Source organism: Rhinoraja longicauda, chromosome 35 (assembly GCF_053455715.1).
Source record: "Rhinoraja longicauda isolate Sanriku21f chromosome 35, sRhiLon1.1, whole genome shotgun sequence".
In the NCBI taxonomy this organism is placed as follows: domain Eukaryota; kingdom Metazoa; phylum Chordata; class Chondrichthyes; order Rajiformes; family Arhynchobatidae; genus Rhinoraja; species Rhinoraja longicauda.
Genome location: NC_135987.1, coordinates 16068820 through 16094887, shown reverse-complemented (window position 1 = coordinate 16094887; position 26068 = coordinate 16068820). Strand labels below are relative to the sequence as shown.

General features: G+C 41.6%; 1 protein-coding gene across 1 annotated transcript in view; it reads right to left on the bottom strand.

Moving 5' to 3' along the window:
- Positions 1-5726, bottom strand: part of ret (ret proto-oncogene receptor tyrosine kinase) — an 84422-nt gene extending 78696 nt beyond the window's left edge. The window contains exon 1 of the mRNA XM_078428614.1: positions 5610-5726. Within this exon, the coding sequence (XP_078284740.1) occupies positions 5610-5661 (52 nt within the window). The 5' untranslated portion in view covers positions 5662-5726. The remainder of the gene's footprint in view (positions 1-5609) is intronic.
- Positions 5727-26068: the final 20342 nt, after the last annotated feature.

Below are 26068 nucleotides of genomic sequence, written 5' to 3'. Positions count from 1 at the left end.
TACCTCAGGAAGGGGAGCAGTGTGGTTGGGTTAAACTCTATGATTTGACTAGGAGGGTCACCAGGTGGAGAAGGGGTATGTAGTAAAAGTGTAATGAAGGTGAAGGTAGTGGAGGAAAATAACTGCAGATGCTGGTAAAAATCGAAGGTATTTATTTCACAAAATGCTGGAGTAACTCAGCAGGTCAGGCAGCATCTCAGGAGAGAAGGAATGGGTGACGTTTCGGGTCGAGACCCTTCTTCAGACTGAAGGTGGTGGAGGTGCAAAGACAACACCTCTTACCAAGGAACAATAATGGTGATAGAATTCTTAATTGTGCTTCTGTTTTGAACAAAATAGCAACTTTCACCATAATCAGAATATAACTTGATAGAATGAAATTTTATTACAATTGACATATTAACAGCAGATCTCCTCAGATCAATCCCAAGTATGTCTCTTCAACACGCATGAGGAAATAGCCAGGGGTGTGGGAGATTTATGGTTAGGTTGCTGTTCCAGTATCCATGGCAATGGACAATTTAAATTCAAATAATTAAAGAGCCGGTGTCAGCAATGAGATCATAAAACTATCAGATTGTTGTAAAAATCCATTTGATTCATGAACGTCCTTTAGGGAAGGGAATTTGCTGTCCTTCTTGTGGTCTACAGCAACTCCACTCTGACCAAGGTGGTCGACTCTGAACAGCTTGCGGGTAATTAGGAATGGGCAATAAGTACTGGCATTAACCGGAGATATACACATCCCGTGGAAAAATAGGGAAAGCAAAAGGTACAAAATTTCATTGCTGAATTAAGTTATTGTCAGCTGCTTTCAAACGCCTGGCTCCTGCCTTGGGGAGAAGCCAAGCTATCAAGATTGGAAATATTACCAGGAAATTAGTATTTTCTGCTTTGTCAATTTGAAATGCAGCCAGAAAGAAGATCACAGATAGTTCAGCATGACTGAAACTTAAGCTGGAACAAGTGCTGTATTTCCTTAAATATCTTTCTCAGGTGGAGAATAATCACTTATTTGTAAATAAATCAACACCTGTCTGGTGAGATCAGATCCCAAAGAGCAGTTCTAGACAGAATCCTCCAATCAAGATCGATAGACAGTTCAATGGCGTCCATGGTACAATGAGAGGCAATAGGATTTATACTAAACAAGTTCTTCAGGTCATGGTTTTAAAACTAATGGAATAATCAACGTTATGACAGTGAACACAGTTCTGACAAACTTGTGCAATCTTAAAGCACAGAATGGAACCAATCATTCCAGGTTGTTTGTGCCAGTTCTTTGAAAGAACTTAACACTTCCTCTCTCCTGAAATCACTGCATTTTTCCTCTTTCAAGTAGTTATCCAGATCCCTCGTGATTGTCGAATCTGCTTCGACTGCCCCTTAAGTCTTAGTTTTAATTTACTTTTTGTCACGTGTGCTGAAGTACAGTGAAGGGTTTATTGGTGTGTGTTATCCAGTCAACGGAATGACACGATTACAATTGAGCCATCAGCAGTGTACAGATACAGGACAACCCCTGCATAGATCAAGTGTGATAAAGAACTCTTATCATTTCATCTCTGCAAAGCAATTTTTTTTTTCAAACTCTGGAGATCTGACAGACCCTAAATCAATGCAAGTTTGAACTTTTAAATCCATAATGTTTCATTCTTCTACAATGATAAACGGCTAAAACAAACTATCTGGTTTTCAATAAACAAAGGTGAGGCCATTAATAGTTAACTGCAGATTGCAGGTGACTCCAGGGTAGCAACTTGATTTGGAAACTTAAAGTTACACTAATAATAGGGCTCCATCAAGTGCATAAATACAAAGGGACCTAGAGCAGGCAGGGACCAGCCAAACTTCGTCTGCTCTCTGCCTTCCATGCTTCAACATGGTAGCTAATCCAGGCTTGGCACCAATGCCACTATTCTGTTGCTTCTCGGTGCTTCTGGACTCCCCTGCAGTTTAAATATCAGCCAATTTCCACTTTGCATATAATCATTGACTCCACCTCCACAGCTTGGAGATAGGGAATTCCATAGATTTCCCAGCTTCTCATAGAAAAAAAATCCTCATCATTTGAAATGTGTGAACTCTTATTCTAAAACTATCCAGATTCTCCAACAGTTTGTGGTTTCACCCCATTTATATAATGATTTGCATTTTCATTGTTCTTTCCAAATGTCACATTTTCCCATGTTGCTTCCCAATCTGCTGAGTCTTGCCCTCCCATATAACCCATTTGCAGCCCCTTGTGGTTTCTTAATTAACTTTTCAATTAAAATCGTTGAAAACATTAGCGACGCAGTGGTGCTGGTTTCCAACGGGCACGGTGATGGACGCATCACACATCTCCGTCCTCCACACAGCCGGCAAGCTCCTCTTTTGCCTCTACATATGCATCTTCCATCAATGTCTTCAGCATCGTCTTGTTTGGTCGTCCCGGGTTCCGTCTCCCAAGGGTGGGTTGCTGTGGTATTGTTTGCTGGCATTTCTGGATGGCGGTGGCAATGACCAGCAAGCCTCGACCTGATCTTCTCGGTCAGAGGTGGAATCTCCCCATAGAGCTGGGCGTTGGTGGTGTGCTCCCTCCAACTGACATATATATATATATATTTTTTTTTTAAACTTTGAACTTTTCTGAGCATTCGGGGGTAGTCAACTTGTCCGACCTTGACTTTGCTGATGACATTGTCCTGCTGTCAGACCAAATTGGGAAGGCACAAGATCTGCTCAGGAGGGTCGAGACGGAGTGCGACAAAATGGGCCTCCACCTCAATGCCAAGAAGACAGAGTTCAATGGTGGTCCCCAGGGCCATAGCAGCTATGACCCGGTCCTGCTGAGCCGGGTGGTCAAAACGCACAGTGATCCGGCACAGACCTACTTGCACTTTATTCTGTCTTAAAACTGTTACAATTTGTTTCGTTGTTGTTTAAATTCATTAAATTATTGCATCGTATGGGAGGCGCATTCCCAATCTCGTTGTACCCCTGTACAATGACAATAAAGATATATTGTATTGTATTGTATGAGCCTCTTAAGACCAGTGGAGGTGCATCCCTCAAGAAAGTAGAGGACTTCAAGTACCTAGGAGCGAGGATGCAGAGCTCGGAGAATGACATCAAGGTCCCGAAAGCGCTCGCATGGAAAGCCCTCAATAACATGGGGAAAATCTGGACATCTCGGATGTCTAAGGGTCTCAAACTGAGATACTTCCATGCAGCTGTAGAGACAATATTATTGTACGGGCGTAAGGCATGGACTCTCACTCGAGCACTGTCCAAGTCTCTCGATGGTATCTACACCCGAGTGGTCTTGTGGTCCCCCTCACCATTTGCCAGCCCTTCTACCTTGTACCACCAGCAACTGTGACCCCGTATAGTTGGTGAAACATTTTAGGACACTGAAGATTTTGAAAGGTGTTGAACTTCTTTATTTCTGTTATAGGTCTCCCTGGGGTGAGGGGGAAGTCCGACTTAAAGCAAAACTGCTTATGTTAACATTTAGTTTGAACATTTCTTTTCAATCTATCTTAAATAAACATTTCCACTGTAGCTTTATGTTGGTGGGTAGTTCAGTGTAGTTTATTGTCACGTGTACCAGGTACAGTGAAGAGCCTTTGTTGTCGTGCTATCCAGTCATCAGAAAGACAATACATGAATGATTGCAATCGAGCCGTTTACAGTGTATAGATATATGATAAGGGAATAACGTTTAGTCCAAGGTAAAGCCAGTAAAGTCCGATCAAGGATAGTCCGAGGGCCACCAAAGAGGTAGATAATGGGAGTGGTCGACCTTGTTCTTTGATTCCTCTGCAAAATTAACAGAGACACAGCCAATTGCCTCTATTTCCGACGAATGGCTGGCTGCCCAAAATAAAAAGGAAATCATATTTATATCGGTGTACGAAACCATAAATAAAACACTAGGTTGGGTGCTGCTCAGCCAGTAGATTAACAATTCAAAGCTATTCAGTAATAGTTGCAGGTTCATTTTCCTTCTATAATCTGTATAAATGCCACTGACATCTTCAGAGCACAATTGCCTACACGCGCACATATATCAAGTTCTCCAGCGGTGCCGCCTGGCCTGCTGAGTTGCCCCAGCACTTTGTATCATTTTACATGTATACGATCCACATTTGATAATCACTTCACTGATAGATGCGGCACAAATTCTACCTCAATAAACATACATCGGAAACAGTGATAATATGCAGAAACGTGCCGAAGTGAGAATCGCATCATCGCAACGCTGAAATATTCAGCCATTTCTGAAATAACTTTCAACGTTTCTGTCTAACAGCTAACCGGTGCGCGCACTAATCTCCAAACCAGGTTCTGACACAATACGAGTTTTCAAATAAGTGCAACTGCAATGTCGTGAATCCAGTGAAAACAGAACGAAACACAGGGAATGTAAAAACAAAGATAGACACAAAAAGCTGGAGTAACTCAGCGGGACAAGCAGCCTTCATCTCTGTACATCATCGTCCATATCTCTCGATTCCCTCATCCCTAACTCATCTGAAGCAGGGCCCCGACCAGAAACATCACCCATTCCTTCTCTCCAGAGATGCTGCCCGTCCTGCTGAGTTACTCCAGCTTTTTGTGTCTCTCTTCGGTTTAAACCAGCATCTGCAGTTCCTTCCTACACATTTCGAATTCAAAAATAAGTCTTCCTCAACGACCATAAAGAATCATAAACATCTGGGAATAGAACTTTCCGAGACATTGTTCAGATAGTCAACCGCAAGCAAGAACCTTTCTTCCCTTATTACCGGTCACTACCTGGGTGCTTCCACCAAATGCAGCTTTTATCTCAGATTTCCAACATAGGTTGTTTCTGCCTCTGTATCAGATTCCCTTCCTGTGATGACAGCTAAGCCTCAGCCGAGGGAACTCAGCACCATTCACCAACTAGCCTTTGACAATGATCAGAACGGGACCATTACAGGTCTCTGCCAGATAAATTTCAAAGCAACGCTGTCCGTATCGCCAAATAAATCTCCGAATCAGAATTCACTCATTGTACAGTCTGCATCTCCAGCTCTTAGGTAGTTAACATTTCTGCTCTTCCTTCCACGAAATCTTCCTTTTATTTCGCATCGGCAGCTAATTCGGGAGCCGATTTCCCACTAGTACCATACTAATACAGCACTGACAAGTTTTGCCCATCCCGGTGGTACAGCTGGGTCCCTCCCATCCCCAATGAAAGGGAGAAGCGGAGGGATCGCAGCTGCCCGGAGACCAGGAGACCGCCAGCCGAGGACAAGTAACGGGGAAATTGCACCCAATGTCACCATAGCACCAACGCGCAACATGGCCCGTTCTTAGCGGGGGAGAGTTTGCGAGACCCTCTGGGAGAATCATCTCAGCCAAAGCCAGTTAAACAAAGTTTAATTTTGCAAGCGCCTGGGTCACTAAAGCAAAAAAATCCCTGTCGAGGTGAGTTGCAGTAAATGTTGCGTAGGTTTCAACAGAACCATAAATACCCAAGTTTCCATCCCAAGGTGAAATCCGCCCCCTGTCAGCTTCACGAGAAGGCACAGCGCCTTCTCGCTTCTAACTTTGCACCTTGCGTAAATCACGGTCTATATGCAAAAAAAACATCTTACCTTCGATAAGAAATAGGGCGAATAACAAGCGGGGCTCGATGAGCGAACGCATCCTCCATTCACATGTACTTTCCCCCTCACTGTTATTTTCCTTCCAGTTACCGGTTGCTCTGTGTCCGGGCTGTGTTGTTTTGTTAGTGTGAGAGGTTGCCTGTGGTGTTTTTTTTCCCCTCCCGCCTCTCACTCACACTGCCCCCATCCTGATCCTGGTTGGAGGTGGTTATTTTCTGCTGTTGATCACGGCGTAAAGTTAATTAGAAATCAGCCTCAGCTGCCCGGGAAATTCTCCAACAGGACTCCTGGGGACGCTGTGGGTCGGACAAATACAAAGAAGGCGGTTGCCGGATTTCTATGGGGATGGGCAGTGGGTAATGGAGCGATCGAGAGGCCAAACTACAAGTGCTTATGTAGCAGAGAGGTGAGACTGGACAATTGGGGGTGTAGAGAGCGAACCGGAGAAGAGTTGGGTGACAGAGGAAGAGCGCAGCCAACTATCAACTACACAACTAATCAAGAGACTGAAGAAGGGTCTCCACCCGAGACGTCACCCACTCCTTCACTCGGGAGATGCTGCCCGTCCCACTGAGTTACTCCAGCATTTTGTTGTCTATAATCAGAGAGTAAGGCTCCCAAAATGATACGCTTGACAGGACGGAGCGATCAGAGCAGAAACAGTGGGAGAGAAATAGTGGTGGCAATACTTGGGATAGAGGTAAGTATTGATTCCGGAGTGGCAGAGGATGGAGGGGAGGGAAACAAAGTCACAAAGAGTAAATAAATAAAGGGAAGCAAGCGGGTACACAAGGAACTGCAGATGTTGGGATCTTGACCAAGACGCGAAGTGCTGGAGGAACTCGGCAAGTCAGTCCGCATCCGCGGAGGGAGGGGACGGGGACGTCGCCTGTCCATTTCCTCCCCAGATGCTGCCTGTCCCGCGGAGTCCATCCAGCACCTTGTGATGTGCTCAGGGGAGGGGACTGGGCGGTTGAGTTACTGCAGCATTTTGTGTCTATCTTCAGTTACTTGAAGAGTTCAGATTTCCCCCCTTCCCCCAGAGAAAGAAGTGGACATTTGGAAAGCAAATTTCCGCATAAACCCCAGCTCTTTGCCGCCGTTCACCCTGGACGCTGATGGCCAATTAATCAGGGGTTGCAGGGCAGTGAGGGTGGGGGCTTGGGGAACACGGGGGACTCTTGTACACAGAATGGGAAATAAACTTACCAATCCCATACAACGACATCGTCAAACAAATCACAGGCCGCAAAGATGAGAGTCGGTCATATTGTTGGTATAATAAATAGATGTTGGTATAATGTTGGTGTAATTCTACCCAACGACTGATACTGAGCCGTGAACGACGAGGATGGAGGGAGAGCGATAGAAACGAGCAACAAGGGGGAATCCCAAACAATTAAATTAACGAGGCGTCGGAGAGGGTTTTGGGTGGGAAAGGGAAGATAGGACCGCACCCGGAATAAAGAAAACGTACGTTATAAAACCTGCAACTCATAGGGGTTGGTGATTGTGATTCGCCTTTGCTGACGGATCTCAAAGGATGGAACCTGACTAACGAAAGAGGCGCAGCTCCAGGGGCGCTGATTGCTGTCTTTAAAGTCTGAGATAGACACAAAATGCAGGAGTAACTCAGCGGGACTAGCAGAGACACCTTCTCCAGACCCTTATCTCCAGAAATACTGCCTGGCCCGCTGAGTTACTCCAGCATTTTGTGTCTACCTTCGATTTAAACCAGCATTTGCAGTTCTTTCCTATGCGTCTTTCAAGCCTGCCCGCTTTGTGTGGGCAAAGAGAACAAGTGTTTCTAAGCTTGTTCGTCTTATTTCACACGGAGGTGTGTTTCCGTGGGATACAAGGGGGGGGGGGGGGGGCAACAAAACGATTTCATTCACAGTGTTTCGTCGGACGCGAAAATTTCACTCGGCGGAATAAAAGCTACGCCTTGCATCGTAACTGTTCAGACCAAAGCCAAGTCTGAAGTAGGGTCCCGATCCGAGACGTCGTCTCTCCATCCCCTCCACAGATGCTGCCTGCCCTCCTGACTTCTTCCAGCAATTTTGTCTTTGACCAGGACGGAGCTTTACTGGAAAAAAAGAACAATATTTGGGTTGTTTTTTTAACGTTGTGGCCAAAATCAACACAATCTCTGTTGGTGTACAGTAATTTAATTTCAAAATATCTATTCATTTAAAATGACTTTTTTTTTTAACGACCCTCTTCGCAATGTTAAGCCGTTGAAATAATGTTTATTTTTCTTCTCAATAACTGTCCTCGCTGTAATGTACCCGAGAGATCGCCCACTCCCCTCTCCCCTGCTTCTGTGCGCAAGACTCAGCAGAAAGGCGACGTGTGAGAGTCTCGTCAGATTAAACTCTATCCGGATGTGAATAGGATCGGCCCGCAGTCTGCAGTCGGGCCATGGCCAATGATAAGGAAATAAAACAAAGTACCTCCAATATCCTGGTCTAATTGCTTCACAGTGTACATTACCGTACGGGTAATGGTCGAAATGAATTCTGATCCCAAATAACTATCACAAAATGCTGGAGTAACTCAGCAGGTCAGGCAGCATCTTGGAGAGAAGGAATGGGTGACGTTTCGGGTCGAGACCCTTCTTTATTTTCCTAGTAGGTTTATTCAAAGTTTAACAGTAAGTTTGCGAATTGTAAATAAACTGCACCAATCCACCCTCGCTCCAGTACATTTAAAGTATAATTTTAGTTGTAAAGAACCTGTATGATAGATAGCATTCACAGCCTCAAAAGCTGCCAAACCGTTTCACAGTCATCTTCCAAATGTATTCCGGGGAGCAGCCAAATTGTGCGCGGCCAATCCCACAAACCAGGACGAGGAGGTTGGCTGGACAATGTTGGCAGTGTTAGTGCTGGGGTCACTTTGTCCAAGACCATTGGAGTGGTCCCCAAACTGAAATCTCCATGCTGGCCGCTTACACGTGGAGCTGGGGCATCCAAAAGAAAACCCAGAATTAAAAAAACATGGGGAAATGGAACAAGTTTAGATGGGGCATCTTTGTTGTCATGGAAGAATTGAGCCAAAGGGCCTGTTTCTATGTCTCTATGAAAATAGGGATTGAAATACCACACAATTAACAAATTTATAAATTGCCCCAGCCTCCATACCTAACACCTCTCCACTCTCTGGTGCTAGTCTGTTTCTGCTAGCTAATTTAAAACTAGTGAATGTATTTGGCCTACCTCAGGTGCTGTACTGTATATACCCAGGTGTCACCTGTCTGACTCAATGCTTGCACACCTTCACTGCTAATTTGGAAACTACTCCAAGGATTCTTAAACAGGATCAGAGGGGTAAAAGTGAAACGACACAAGCTAGTGGAGCTGCTGCCTCACAGCATCAGAGACCCAGGTCCAAACCTGCCCACAGGTGCTGTCTGTGAGTAGTTTCACACTCTCCCTGTGACTGCTCGAATGAGTTTCACTCCAGATACCCTGGCTTCCTCCCACATCCAAAGAATGTGTGGATCAGTCGGTTAATTGGCCACTATAAATTTCCCCCTCCCGTCGAGATGAATGGTACCATCTGCACAGAGTTGATGCAAATGCAGGGAAAATGGGTTACAGGGAAAAATATGGGGATTAGGATTGCACTGTGAGCCGAAATAAACTTGAAGGGCTGAACTGGTCTCCTTCTCTGTTGTAAAAGCATACATGTTATCTTATAAGTATATGGAAACTGTATCAATGTAAATAATTCAAAAAAATAAGCAATGGATTTATACGAATAAATGGCTATGAATGTTCTTAAAGGTAAGAAGGGGTCTAAGAAAGAAGTTGCAAATAGTTGGATACCTTTGCAAGCTGTCTTGAAGCTTGGGAACATTTAAAAGACCAGAGACGGAAAACTGAGGAGTTTGTTCAGTAGATAAAGAAGCAACAATGTCTACAGAGGTCAGGACAAATCTCTGACACATTTGCCATGTTTACCTCAGCTCAATTCAAGTTTCTTCAACATGGATATATTTAAGGCAGAGAGAGATAGATTCTTGATTAGTACAGGTGTCAGAAGTTATGGGGAGAAGGCAGGAGAATGGGGTTAGGAGGGAGAGATAGATCAGCCATAATGGAATGGCAGAGTAGACATGACTTAATTCTACTCCTATTCCTTATGACCTTATGATTGACTTGTAAACAAATTTATTCATCGTAACCCAGATGCAGTTCAAATTTTATCCATCTAATTGGAAGATTATTCATTTTAATTTGAAATTTATTATAATTGAAATCCAAGATAATTTCTTTGTAACAAGATGCTGATTCAGATGTACTAATTAAATCAAGCAATTTTCCCTCCTAATCAGCTGACTAAAGGGTAATAACAATGTTTGCGTCATTTTTGTATTACAATAACATAATTTAAAATGCATTTTCAGAATAGTCTGGTTCATTAAACTACCCCTTGGTTGTCTAAGTATGTTCAACAGTGGTTTTACTTCAAGGCTCAGTACTCTGCGTTTTATGGTTTGGTTCCTGATGTATTTCAGAGAGTAACTCCCATGAATCTATGCGGTGTGCTAAATTTCCAAATGCAAATGGAAGGCTTTTCACCTCAGGCTATAAATGCATTTCTGAGTATTTGCAGAGAATGTGTTTATCATTGGAACCCACCACTGCAATTTCCTATTCTCACCATTCCCAATATGTAATCCCATTCCTATTAATGGCAGGTACCAAATGGAGTCGGCGTTAGCTCAGTGCTCTGCAGTCTTGCCTCTGCATTAGAAATTTGTGAACAAGAATTTACTGTAATTTCCGATGACCATCTTCACTATGTACAATACCAGCCACTTTAGTATCATCGGCAAACATACTAATCATGCCTTGTACTTCCCATCCCAATCATTGATATTCATTCCCCAATCAATTTCATTTCGATGGTGAACACAAACTCGATGGGCCAAAGGGCCTGTTTCCATGCTGTAACCTATAACGATGACCATTTTCCATTGATTGTAAAAAAAACCTGTTGGGCACAATTTTTCTGCTGCATTTTGTACTTCATGAGAGTGACTACAATCTAAAAGTATTCAATTGACTGAAGGTTATAAAAGATACCATGTGCAGGTGCTACACATGGATGATACAGTGGTGCGACTAGTAGAGCGGCTGATTCACAGCTCCAGCAACCCTAGCTCAATCCTAAGCTCTGGTGCTGTCTGTGCAGTGTTTGCACGTTCTCTCTGTGACCTGATGGGCTTCCTCCAGATGTTTCAATTTACTTAGGTCAAAAAATCATAAGTGATAGGAGCAGAATTAGGCCATTCAGCCCATCAAGTCTACGCCACCACTCAATCATGGCTGATCTATCCCTCCCCCCTAACCCCATTCTCCTACCTTCTCCCCATAACCCCAGACACCTGTGCTAATCAAACTTCCACATCTCAAAGATATATAGGTCAACTGGCCATTGCAATTTACCCCTCAGTGAGACTGGAGCCTGTGGGGGAGTTGATGTGAATGTACGAGGAATAAAATGGGATTCCTTAATGTTCAGCATAAACCTTGGGCTGCACAGCATGTTTTGTGCTCTAGGACCGTAAAGTCAGGTCTTTATTTATATGTACAAACATCAGCCATGACTTTAATCCTAAGTATAAGCACTTTATTGGCAATAACAAATGACTAGGGTTTACAAGCAGCTGACGAGAGAGGAGGGTGATAAATAATCCTATCCCAATCATTGGATTTTACATGGTTTTATAGGTAACTATCAGACAATATTTACCTTGATTCAACATCTGGCTAGATACAGATTATAATTGCTTTGATTCAAAGCATAAATCTAAAGTAAACCTGTACGTGTTTTAATTGGATGAGAATGAGCCCGAGAAAGAGAATGTGAGAGAAATTTATTATCCTGATGCATTAAAACCAGCAATCCGTAACCAAGATCCATCACAATTAATTATTAATTTCAAAACAAGTGTGTCCAATGGAAGAAGGCGTGTTAGACAAACAATCAGTAATTTGACATTCATAAGAAGTGCCCTGAGCCACTCTTAAATCAAACTGAGTGAAAACCAGCTTCAACATGACTGAAAAGCACAAAACTCAGCTCACTAACAGGGACATAGTTCCATGAAAGTGGCAATGTAGGTAGGCAGAGTGGTGAAGAAGGTGTTTGGCATGCTTCCCTTCATCGGTCACAGTGTTGAATACAGAAGTTGAGACGTCACATTATAACTGCTCTAGACGTTGGTAAGGGCACCGTGTACAGTGTACAGTTCTGGTCACCCTGCTGTGGGAAGGATATCATTAAAATGGAAAGTGGAAAAAAGATCAACAAGGATGATACTGGGTCTGCAGGTTTTGGGTGATAAGGTGAGGCTGGATAGACTGTGTCTACTTTATCCCTGGAGCATGGGAGGCTGAGGGAAGACCTTATCGAGGTTTACGAGGGGTATAGATAAGGTGAATAGGCCCAGTTTCTTTCACCAGCATAGGGGGTGGGCATTTAAGTTTTAAGCTGGGAGGGGAAAGATTTGAAAAGGACTTGAAGGGCAATTATTTTACACGGGATGGCGTGGTGTACATATGGAACAATCTACCAGAAAAGATGGTAGAGGGGGGTACAATTACTAAAGCTGGTCAACTTATGACCCAAGCCCTTAAATTAAATCTCATCTAAAATAGTCTAGAATGTGTCATTTTATCATAACATAGTCACTTTTTTTTTAATTGGGAAGAACCCTCTATCACCTGTGTGTGGAGTGTTTATGAAGCAAAACCTGTTGGAGGGTAACTGAGATCTATGGAATATCTATTTCTGGAACTTAATATGGATTTGGGCGGCATTGCGATGGGGAAACATGCCCAGAGACTAATAAATCCAGAAAAAAACCTGAAGGTTTGACCAAGGGTTAAAGTCTGAACGTGTAGGAAGGAACTGCAGATGCTGGTTTAAACTGAAGATAGACCCAAAATGCTGGAGTAACTCAGGGGTATAGGCAGCATCTCTGGAGTGAAGGAATGGGTGACGATAAGGGTTTTGACCCAAAACATCACCCATTCCTTCTCTCCAGAGATGCTGCCTGTCCCGCTGAGTTACTCCAGCATTTTGTGCCTATCTTCGGTTAAAGTCTGAATCTCTGAAGAGTCTACACAAGGAGACCTGAATCATTTGGGCGGTTTGATGCATCAACAGGAAAGTGAGATGTGTTTTCTGAATGTTGGCGAGAGAAAAGGGACAAGCTGAGACCTTCCTGCATGATCCAAAAACATATAATATAGGCATCGGGGAGCAAAGAATAATTAGATCATAAAAGTAGAAGAAAATGCCCCAAACTCCCAAACTATGCAGCACTAATTGCAGAGAGCAACTTGAGGAGATGCTAACTGTCTTGGTGTGCAAACCTCAATCATGAATTGTAAATGTTGTAAATGAAAAGTTACAATTTTGTAATAATCCTTAGTAAAAGTAACCTCTCAGCAGAAATATTTTTCTTTTTATGTGAATCCATTGCTTCTTTTACATAATGAATTAACCATGCATTGGTTTCCATACCAGTCTATCTTTAAGTATATTTTATATCAACATGAATTGCAAACGAGCCTGCTACATACATATTTTCTATTCTTATAGAAAAGTTTTGATTTGTGATTACAGTCTCTTATCTCTGGACATTACCTTCAAACAGAGAGGCTTCGTGTCCAAGCCCAGAGTAATCTTTTACAATATTAAATCCACCATCCTATGTTAAGAACTGCTTATGAAACAACATACCAATGTTCATTTCCACCAAGTGGTCAAAGCACATTAAGTATCCTTAGTTTATACATTTGTCCTGTGTTCTTTTCCACACCAGTCATCCTTGAGTCTCTGAATGAGCCGACAAAGAGTTTAATCACAGTAGAACCCTGTTGAGGATTTTGTGCCAGTAAGCTGGTTTTTAAAGTTTATTAATATACGTTTATTGCTTCTCTTACAGTTGGCAGAAAAGATGCTTCAGTTCCACAAAATACGAGAGATTATACCTGAAAGAGAAAATTGCTGAAACTACCTAATTCAGATATAACTCAGATTCCTGCCACCTGCAGATGTTTTCGGATGACTCTGCGATTGTGGGCTGTATCAGTGAGGGTAGTCAATGACTGGTACCACCAGGATGCAGTACACAACGCCACAGGAGATCCTTCTTCCTTGTGGCTATCAAAATTCCAACTCCTCCCCCCTCTGTCATGGGGTAGACTGGCTCCCTCCATGCCCAATCTTTGCACATCCCCAATCCATTCCACTCGTCACTTTAATTTCATGTTTCATGTATCTTGTGTTTTATGACTGTTGGCAGATCAATTTCCCTCTTGGGATAAATAAAGTTCTATATCGTATCATATCATATCGTGATTGATGGGTTATCATCCATAAAGACAAATGCTTTGTTGTTCCTTGTTGAAATGAATTAGAAGTCATGGACCCAGTTGTGATGTGGCTCTGTTCATATGCCCCATGCCATTGGGATTGTCAACCATCTAGGATAGTCTGGGAGTCTCCCAAAATTAAATAAAATCTATCAAAGACTACTGAGGGGAACCCACAAGACAGGTCAACGCCAGTGAGTGGGAGACTGTGGCCATTCAGGAGGCAGGTGGAACCAGCCCAGGTGTATATGTTCAGTGGACAAACCTGACGGAACTGGACCTTTCTTCTCACACACGCACCAATGCAGTTGTACAATTGTGCCTGAACCAGGGCAGGATTTGGGAGGAGTCACTGCTTCAACAGCACCAGCATACCAGTGAACCTAGTGCCGAATACAAATTAAGACACAGGTCAGGTGTCGTTCTGCGATCAGCCCAGGCTGCTTGGCTGTTGGGTGGAGGTCCGTCATTAAAGCAGTTTCATCATCTTACGCATTATATTTGATGAAATGTCAAGTGATGAAACCTGTTGGAATTTATCTCAATAGATCTGTGAATCCTGCATGTCATAAACACCCTCCCCCCCAAAACTATGATTTCCATTACAATGTGTCTTCTGTGTCCCCTTTCTTTAAGGTTGTACATATCCCATGATTTTTATATGGTTCTACTGCCAGTGGCTTATTTTCCAATAGACATGTTACAAAAAGAAACACAATCCATATATAACAACTTTTTTTTTGTATATTTAATAGATTCTGACCTGTTTTACCTGTGTGTAACCATAATAACGAATATTATAAATTTCCAGCCAGAAAATATCATAACCATTTGACATTGTGGATGAACCTACATGCATTGGTATTATTGTCACTGGATAAATTCCGTGGGAGGATCTGGAAAAGCTTTGTTGAGCTATCTGTCCTAATTTTAATCTGCAGGAATGACAGTGGAAATATAGAGAGACAGATCAGATAGCTGCCTGCTGGGGCTTGCAGGGATCAGATGGCTCTCTATCGGATAAAGATTAGAAGCCATATGCTGCCCACAGCTGATCAATACACTCCAACAACACAGACTAGTCTTAAACTGTTATTGAAAAGGTCAGTCAGACAAAATCGCACAAAGCCTCCAAATGTGTCGGCAAATGGCTGTACTTGTACACTGATTTTAAAAGGTAAAAGATTTTAAAAGAGTAAAAGATGGAACCTCCACTGTATCTAGACTATTTCAGAGAATGGCTTTCATAAATCAGTTGCAGCTTTCACCTATCCCTTTATGGTAAAAGGGCAGGAGCCTCATAAACGGAGGATGCAGCCACAAGCTTTTTGGAGCAAAAAAATAGCTTTAGAAATTCTCTGAAGGCAGGTTTATTGTTAATGATTTTGGATAGATTCACATTTCCAGTAGAATCTTTGACCCCATCTAACCTCACAGTTATAGTGGCAGCTCAGATTCTAATAAATGAGGAAAGAAAAACAGGTAATTTCTGAAACCATTAAAAAGAAACAGAGGTACTTAAAAGATTAGTATTGATTTTCTCTATTTTTTGGAAAAAAAACAACAACATTTAGGTGAATTCAATCATTCCATCTCAGTTTACATTTATACAAGGAGAGAGGTAATGAGAAAATATTTGGACCAGAAACTAAAAGCCAGTGTTTGATGCATGGCCTTAAGTCCAGTTAACAGGGCTTCAGAAAGGATAGTAGTTCCCTCTTGTGGTTAATCCAACCAAAAGGGTTAGATTACACCATATACCACAAAAATCAAGTAGTTTATGTTCATCATTTGACCTCAGAGTCATCTCCCACCCCCACCCCACTAAGACATTTTTATTTGTAATTCATTAAGATGCTGCCAGTATTGTTTATACAGTGTGGCAGAGGGTGGATTTCTCATGGAAAGTTTGCTGATTATTCTCGTCTAATGGGCGTGGTAGCTCTTTGGTGTTTCTGAATTTTTTTAAGCATTCAAGAGGGACAAGAACAGCAATCCTGTGGGAACGCCATCACCTTTAAGATTCCCTCTGCTCAGTTAAAATATCTTCCATTCCTATTAATATTGAGTTCACGTTTATATTTTGTAACACATTTTACAGTTACAGTTTCCAGTTTAGTTTCCAGTTACAGTATAGTTTATTGTCACTTGTACCGAGGTACAGTGAAAAGCTTTTGTTGCGTGCTATCCAGTCAGCAGAAAGACAATGCACGATTACAATCGAGCCATTTACAGTGTATAGATACAAGATTTCAAGATTTCATGTGCATGATAAGGGAATAATGTTTAGTGCCAGGTAAAGCCAGCAAAGTCCGATCAAGGATAGTCCGAGGGTCACCAAAGAGGTAGACAGTACATTTAGAATGGACAAAAACATCATGAAATGCCAAGTAAAACAAGGTTTAAAATAGAAAGACACACATTTGTTTAGCATTATATCATGTGTCTCAAAAATATCTCAAAGCATTTCATGTACAATATATTACACTGAAGTTCAGTGATGGTTGTTATGTGAAAAATGTAAAGCAGCACGTAACAAGATATCCCAAAGACAGGACAGCATGGTGATGCAGCTGATAGAGCTGCTACCTCACTACACCAGACATCCAAATTTATTCCTGACCCCGGGTGATGTCTGTGGGGAGTTTCTATGTTCTCCCTGTGACCGCATACGATTCCTCAGGGTGCTCTGATTTCCTTCCACATCCAAATACGTGTGGGTTTGTAGGTTAATTGGCCTGCGTAAATTGCCCCTACGGAGGGATTTGGTGAGAGAGTGGGATAACATAGAACTAGTATGAACGGGTGATCGATGGTCGGCATGGTTTCGGTGGACTGAAGGGTCTGTTTCCAAGCTGTATCAATAAACTAAAGTAAACCAGTGGGCTAGAATTTGTGGTCAGTGGTGAAACAATAACACTCACAGTCAAAATCAAAGAAAGGTCTCCACAAAGATTTAAGGATCATGTTGTACAAATTATCCCTTTATTACGGAGATGCCTGGCTTGTAACAGGATGTGATGTTATCACGCTGACAGGAAAACCAGAACTCCTGCAGTCAGCAAAATTCGTTTTTATTTTTTGCTTTTTGAATATTATAGGCCGTAAAGACTCTGACATATGTGTATGATTATGGAGGAATATTAGTAAAAATATTTTAAAATCTTTTTCATTTTTGGATTATTTATCTGAAGAAATTAAGGATACCTGTGCTGCATTAGATGTTAAAACTCAACGAGCTGGAGTAACCCAGCAGGCAAGCAACACTGAGTTACTCCAGCACATTGACTTTGACTCAAGAGTTCAGCAACTGCAGTTACTTGCATCTACATAAGATGTTGTAAGGCCAAATAGTTTGCTCAGTACTATGGGGACACAAGAGAATGCAAATGCTGGAATCTGGAGCAGTCTTGATGCACAGTCCTGACCCAAAATTCTGACTGTCTATTTCCCTCCCCTGACCTACTGAGTTTCTGCAACAGTTTGATTTTTGCTTAGTATTGTGGTTTAGGGCCCCATTAAAAAGAAAACTCAGACAGATCTTCTGCAACAATGTGTGTGGTTTCCAGGCTATTTTACTGGGATCTAAAGTATTTCAGTTCGGGTCATTTCAAGTCATTCTCATCCAACAGTGGTGGATCTACACCGCCTGGGGAAGAACCTCTGTTAACAACTTCAGGGCCTCCATGTTAAACCTCACATGGATAGAATTACCAACGTTGGTGTCGGCTTCCTGTAACAATGATGCTGAAAGTCAATAATTCTGCCATCATTATGGTGGTATTTTGCCAAAATTATCACTGCAGAATCTGGCCCAGTAGGACAATTGAATAAATAACCTGTTTCTGGTGGTGTTGGTGAAGGCAGAGTTGTTTTGCTAGTGTATTAATTAAATAATCTTTTACTTTGTCAATTGGGTAATTTGACCCATTAAGCAGGCAGTTAGGTGGTATTTTGATTCGACAGACCATGTTAAAAATCCTGCTGGATGTCAGTTCAAAATTCCATCCCCTATCACAATGGACTGAAAAGACTTGATACTACAGCTCTCTGATGAGGGCAATATCAACTGGGTCAAGCTAACACAGTATGAGGTTGCAGCAGATTACGTTAGATAATGATTCACTAATTATTTTGCATTATTAACCAGTCTAGAAGCAAAACACTTGGACATAAGTAGCATGGGAGACAAACTGGCGACCAGTGGTTTCTCAGGACTGTGAAGAACCTTCTATTTCAATAATCTTTTCAAACAAAATGATCAAAGAACAGAGATAATGCAGATATCCCTCCCAACTCAACAGCTACAAGAAAACGCAGTTGTTGCCTTTCATCAGTTTGAAGGGGAATGCATGACAATCTTGTTATGCATTTTGAAATATTATATAGATATCCTATTGACATTTAATCTTTCAGAAAGGACATAACAGGCTAACGATTATAGCAGTGTTTCATCATTGTGTGCACATACTATTTCTGTAGCTGTTTAAAGCTTCATGCTGCGTTTTGAGATCTGAACATTTTGAGAGCTAGACTTTGTTTGTCAAGCTGTTTGGTGGCTGCAACGAATCAACAGGTTCGTTAGCCTCCTTTCAGAAAGGAAACCTTACCCTTATCCTACCTGGACTATATATGACTACGATATGAGCATTAATGTTCTCTGAAGAGTCCTTACAGCATTCTGTTGTATTTAGGTATTGGGTAAACGCAAACCGTACAAATGATCTATTAAGTTTGCGGCTTTCTTTAACGCTTGTCTGACAGGAAACCATGGGTGTAAAACCATTGCTAACCACTTCATGAGAGTGCCATGCTGTTTCAACCCATTTTCTGGTGCTTTATAATGTCATTCATTGCACCAACCTCCAGCAGGAAAAATGTTGCATGCCAAAAAGACGTTTGATTAAGTTGATTAAGCCTTTCATTAAGTGCAGAATGTTATTCTTCTGTGTAAAAAGCAGATTCGAGATTCATTATTCTTGTTCAAGCTGTTGCTCCTGATTGTAGAATGAGCTATGTCTTTCATTTATGCTTTGCTTTATCTGCAGAATGCTAGGAGTTTGTTGCTCACAATTAAACAATCTTTTATTGGCATAACTCACCTGTTTCTGTGTGTTGCAATTGTCTGCAGTAGATTCCCCATGTACCACAAGAAGATGATTGAATGGAGCCTAAAATCTTAATTACACCAAGGTCGTAAAATCCATTTCCCATCTAGATGTCTGCAACAGGAAGATAGGTCGCTGTGGTGAACCCTGCAATGTAAATGAGACACCAATTAAAACTAAAGGCTATGAAAAACTTTTCACTCTCCCAAATTCCCAGGAGGGTGAGATAGTCTCTCTCATTCACTCAGGTTTAACCAGGATCAGTACATGATAGCATTTAAAACTACCAGGCTGACAACTGGTTGTATCCTCATCTTGCCTCGTCCAGATCTTCCATCTCAAGGCAAAGGCATCATGGTTCAACACATCTTATTGCTAGAAGATAGACACATAAAGCTGGAGTACCTCAGCGGGACAGGCAGCATCTCTGGAGAGAAGGAATGGGTGACGTTTCGGGTCGAGACCCTTCTTCAGACTGTCCCAAAACGTCATCCATTCCTTCAATACAGAGATGCTGCCTGTCCCGCTGAGTTACTCCAACGTTTTGTGTCTATCTTCGGTTTAAACCAGCATCTGCAGTTCATTCCTACACATCTTATTGCTAGCTCTGGTTAGTAAAGCAAGTGACGAGGTATTGAATAGAATTCAAGGTAAACATCAAAAAGCTACAAATGCAGGAAATCTGAAATAAATAAAACACACAATGCTGGAAACATTCAGTAGATGAGGCAGCATTTGAAGAAATAGATGCAGAATTACCAATTCAGGCCAAGATCTTTTAGCAGAACTGGTACATATGTTCTCTTTGTCCAATCCATCTCTTCCCATCTTCTCTGCACCTTAAATCTCACATTTTTGCTCTCCTGAAACATTGATCTTTTTCTCTTCCCACAGATGCTTCCTGACTTGCTCGGCATTTCCACCATTCACTGTTTATCCTTCACTGTTTTTATCCATTAGAAGAACCCACCAGAGCTTTTTAGTGTAGCTAAGATGGATTCCAAACATAAAGTGAACGAGCTGTAGATTTGGGGTCAGTAAGACAGATAGAGTGATTGAAAATGTTGTGTAAGGAATCCTTTACAGAAAACGTATCAAGTTAAAGTGGTTTCAGCAAAAAATTACAATGGTCTGAGGTTAAGTGAATAACTCTTAATGATAGATCAGAGTGAATGACAAATAAAGTTTATATAGAATGGAAGGAGTACTGTGAATAAAAATGTACTGTTAAGCAATCTCCTCAGAGTAGAGGAACACTGGGAATGTGGAACAAGTTATCTTGAATCAAAGGAAGAGTTTGATAAATTTGTATAAGTGAGGTCTAACCCAAGACACATGGAAGATGCCATTGAGTAACATTGAGTAACAGTAATTGGTTGATAAACAGGGAAAGACCAAGGCTAGAAGGCACCAGGGGCTCTTCCAGATTTCTTCAAGCACCATTACAGAGTTACAAAGCAAATCATATTGTAGCTTGGTTTAACATCTCACTTGAAAGATGTCAACTCTGATTGACAGTACTCCCTCAATCCTGAAATGGAGTATTATCCTTGATAGTTCAACTTGGTCGTAGAGCAGCCCTTCAACAACCATAGTTCTCACGGCAAGAGTGCCTTCAACAGAGGAAAACAGATAAACACAGCATGAGTTTGGCTGGAGAATAAAACGGGTCAGAGGAAGACTGTTATTAGTTATCTCTGTTATCAGGCTTCTGAATGGACCTTCCATAAGCTAGGGTGCTGTCCAGTTCACCTCTACCCCATCGTGGACATTGGACTTTGTCTATGGAACTGATGTGCTACAATGCTGAGACCTATACTCTGCACACTGTGCCTTCCCCTTTGCTTTACCTATTGTACTTGAGTTTGACTTGATTGTATTTTTGTATAGTATAATCTGATCTGATTAGTAGCATGCATAACAAAGCTTTTCACTGTACCTCAGTACATGCGACAATAATAAACATAAGCCTAAATCTCAGAGAAGTGAAATGTGCTATTTAAAGGATAAACATTGGCATGGGCAATAGCCCAAAATGGGACTGGACATGAGCTTCATCCTGGTTTAAGGAAGTTTTATTGGATCATCGTGGAGAAAAGAAGGGAACAATGAGATGGAAAGAGCCAAGTGTGGAAGAATAAATAGTAGTGGCAAAGCACAAAGTGCCAGAGTTATTCAGCAAGTTCAGTCTGAAGAAGGGTCCTGACCCAAACGTAACCTATCCATTTCCTCCACAAATGCTGCCTGACCCACAGAGTTACTCTGGCACTTTGTGTTTTCAGCATCTGTAGTTCCTTGTGTCTCCAATAAAAGTGGGGGAAGATGAGAAAATTGAGAGAAAGAGTTCATGTATATGTAGTTAACAGCCAGCAATATTTTGACAAGAATTCTTAAATACACATGCCTGTTTCCATTTGTTCTATATTCCTGACATTTCATAAGATTTGTAATAAAATTTATTTGAATAGTTTCAGGGATATGTTTGAGAAGTGCTTGCAGTTACAAATCCCAAGGGCCATTAACCATTCACCCCGTTTAAGCAGCACGTGGTGTATCTGTAGTTAAATATCATATAACTGGTGACCTTTTCAACACTCTCTTGCTAACTGTAGTTGATGCAATGCAAAAATATCAACACCTTTTGAAAGGGTTTAGGTAAGGAGGGATGGATGAATTAAAAGGTTGTTTTTGTTTAACCTGGGCTCATTTATGCAGGAGAGTTTTCCTTTCTATTTTCCATTGCTAAAATAGTTGCAATTGCTCAAATCAACTGTGCAGCTCAATAAATGAGGGGCAGCTTCTCCCTCCAGCAGCTTCTCTGTTGTGGTTGGAGATCATCCCAAATTTCCTGTGTAAGATGTAGAAACAAGAAACGGCAGGTGCTGGTTTACAAAAAAAGACACAATGTTCTGGACTAGCTCAGCAAGTCAGGCAGTGTCTCAGTGCCTGAGATGCCTGACCCACTAAGTTACTCCACCACTTGGTATCTTCCCTCGTAAGTAACTTTGATTCAGGAATTGATGTACAAGTCAAAATGTGCTGATTACATCAGACTGGGACTACTGTTAAAACAGCATAGGAAGTATATTCATAAAAGTATATTCATAAAGCTGTGGACTCAATGTCTAAATGTCCGTGTCCCAGGTGTCTAAGCATGTGCTCAGTCTATCCGAGGTTTGGCTCTGATTGTCTGGGGTCAGACTGACTGGACAAATGAAGGCCAGTATAAACCTTCGATCTTGACTACGGGTGATTGTATGTACGGAGTTTGTACGTTCTCCCCGTGACCTGCGTGGATTTTTCCCGAGACCTTCGGTTTCCTCCCACACTCCACAGACGTACAGTTTTGTCCAGGTTAATTGGCTTGGTATAAATGTAACTTTCTCCCTAGTGTGTGTAGGGTAGTGTTAGTGTACTGGTCGGTGTACTCGGTGGGTTGAAGGGCCTGTTTCCATGCTGTATCTCTAAACTAAAAAAAACTAAACACTGCTTCAGTTCTTTGTGCAACAGGAATATTTGTCTCTGTGTCAATTTGTGAATCACAGGAATAGGCCCAAACATCCAACTATCTGCTGAGGCACAAGGTATCTTGAGGTGATATTCAGGGACAGAAGCCCAGACCCATTACCGACAGTGAGCTGTGTAACCACTGACAGTGGTTGGCACTCATATCCCCAAAATCTCCTCTCACTGTGCTTTTTTTTAACACTTTGTATGAAGTTATCCCATATTAGGTAACATGAAAAGCCCTGAGGATTTCGAAAATTTCAAAAAATGAAATTGCTGTAAAAACTCAGGAGGTCGGGCAGCATCTGTGGAAAAAGAAACAGCTAACATTTCAGCCTGAGAACTTTGTCAGACCTAGATAACTTGATTATTTAAGCATAAAAAAAATCATGAAATAACCATCAAAACTTTTGTTTACAGATACAAATGACTATTTCAAGGCAAACACTGAAAACGTCAAAAATAATGTAATTACAAATATTATGCAGAATGTATTCAAGGCAGTATTCAAGAATGTATTCAAGAAATATTTTTACAGTATCTTCTCTGAAATGCTGCTCATTATTTAAGAACACGCTCATTATTTAAGAACACAAGGATGCAAGAAATAGGAGAATAGATCATTGGATCTCTGTGCTTGTTCCACCAGTGTATTAATTGGCGACTTGCCTTTTACCTCAGTGCTACTTTCTGGCATCAACTCCATCTCCCTTGAATCTCAAAATCTATTGATAGAATTTTCAAACGTCAATAGCAAGTGAACCTGGAGGCTCTACCTCACTGGCTCTCAAATGCCATTCTGCCATGAGAATGGCCACCTACAGTCAGAAAGGCTCTACATTTTGCTGATGATCTTGGAACCAGACACATGTTCTGAAGTTGTGCCTGGGAGCAGTGTGGAGAAAACAGCGTACTCTCATCTCGAGTTTAACTGCTGACCTCAGGCAAATCACCGGCCATCACAGTTCTGCTCCAGAGAGTGCCAGGGAATGCAAGTTATTATTTACAATATCATAATATACTGCTGGTGGCAGTTTGACTATCAATTTTTAAAGACAGTTGGTAGTTTTAATGGTTGGAAGGGAACTGAGGGTAATCACCTCAGTTACCATCAGAATAGCCCTTAATGACTGCAGACTGGACCATTGATTTCTAAAAAGAGGGCTGGGGCCAGAGCTCTATCATCAGACATAGTTTACTGATATTTGGTTTTATTATATACTTGGAATTTGAATATCTCGGCAGCTCTCTGATACACCTCTTCACTGCACCAGCTTTACACCAAAGTGCAGAACAAATGTATTGAGCTTGGCTGAGAGAATATTGTTAATCATTGCACTGATAGAAAGAGCTCACATCTTCAAATATTGACAAACCATAAAAATCAGTCGTATTTAGTATCACCAAGGGGGACATTGTACACTAGAGCATCTTGAAATAAAACTCACTGTCATTGAGTTGTATTATTGTGGTACATAGTGGGACAGAATTTGCTGTGGGGTGCTGGTCTTTCCAGACCAACCTGTTAGCAATGTCCCCATAAGCATTAGGAAGTCCAGGTGCCCATGCGAATGCAGCACCCAATACTTGATGACTCAGCTCCACTGGCAATTTCCAGCTTGGATTCTACTGTCGGATTGCCCATGAAATCCTAAGGCAAGGCACAATGTGCTGCAATTCCTTCGCAAATCTCTTTATTTGAAAGTAGAGAAACAGATTCGAGGGACAAGAGGAAGTGTAAGATCATTTTCATGTTTTTAATTAGTTGCTTAATTTTTTTTATTGGTTCAACAGTTTTGGTTTTTAAACATTTGATTCAGTTCTCAAATTGTATTGGCTTAGTTATTTTTTAGTTGCTAAATTGATTTTTGTTGGTTTAATAGGGATATTCAAGTTGGCTAATTTTGGAGGCTGAGCTCAGCAGGTTTTTGTTGGAAATTGATGGGGGGGGGGTTGGTTTGATCCAGCCACGTGACAGCATTATATTGCACGTGGGCCTTCCCTGCCACCTAATGGCTCACCATTTTATAGAGTCATAGAGTCATAGAATCTTATAGCACGGAAATAGGCTCTTCAACTCAACTTGCCCACACCGGCCAACATGTCCCATCTACACTAGTCCCACCTGCCTGTGTTTGGCCCATATCCCTCTAAACCTGTCCTATCAATGTACCTGTATAAATGTTTCTTATACGAAGCGATAGTACCTGCCTCAACTACCTCCAATTTTGAATTGGAGATTTTTTGCAAGGAACTTAAAAAATGTGGGAATACCAGTGGAAATGACCAAATATTTCAGCAGGCAATGCAGGGAACAGCATCTGGAACAGTGATACTGCCATATTAACCTCAAGCTATTGTTCACACAGTTAACTCAACTGTGACTAACATATATTAAAAGTTCCATGTTTCTTCAGGTGGGAGGTAGCTTTCTCTTGAACCATCTGATGTGGTCTTGTTGGGGTTCGGGTTCAATCCTTATCCTGCACTGGGTCACGAGGCCACTGTGAGAAATTACATTGCATTAATGTGACTCAACCATGAAGAAAAAAAGCTCTTGAATATGCTTTACAGAGCGTTAACTAAATTCCCAACTACCTTTCAGACAATGAAGTATTTTTAAGGTGCAGTCACCCAAATAGCAGTTAGTACAACCTCAGGAGATCCTAATGCACCCTATAATTATGAAGTAATTTTGCCATGTAGTCAACGTAATAATGACCATATGTTCTGCTTTGATAAAGCAGAGGGATAAATCATACCTAGAGTATTAGGAGCAGTTTCCTGTTCTTCAAAAAATGTCATGGGATCTTTTAGGAGAAGATTTATCATGAGAGAATTTGGTTTAAAGAAGAAATACTTTATAAAATATAACAATTTGTACATTGACTGGAAAATGTTATGTCTAGTTTTATTATTCACTTTACAAGATGTGAACATTATTGCCAGAGGTGGTCATCTCTAAATGTTCCTGTTAAAATGGTGAGCTGTCTTCTTAAACTGCTTCTAATGAAACTGCTTTCCCAGTTTTGTCTAGAGTCACACAGCGCAGAAACAAGCCCTCCAGCCCACTGACTCCACGTCGACCCGTTTACAACAACTCCCCCCAGATTCTACCACACACCTACATAACTGGGGGCAAATTACTGCTTCAATTCATATCCCAATCCACATGTCTTTGGGAAGTGGGAAGAAACCAGAACATCCAGAGGTCACAGAGATCATGCAAACTCCACACAAGCAGCACCAGAGGATAGAATTTAACCTAGATTGCTGGAGCTATAAGGCAACAGATTTACTATGCATTGGTTAGAGATGTCCCGCACAGAGAGCCAGCAACAATATATAATGTATGTTTTGGAAAGAACCTGCAAGGCTTTGAGGCTTAACTGCCCTTTGAACTTACCCATTGATGTCAAAACTTTTGCATTAAAAC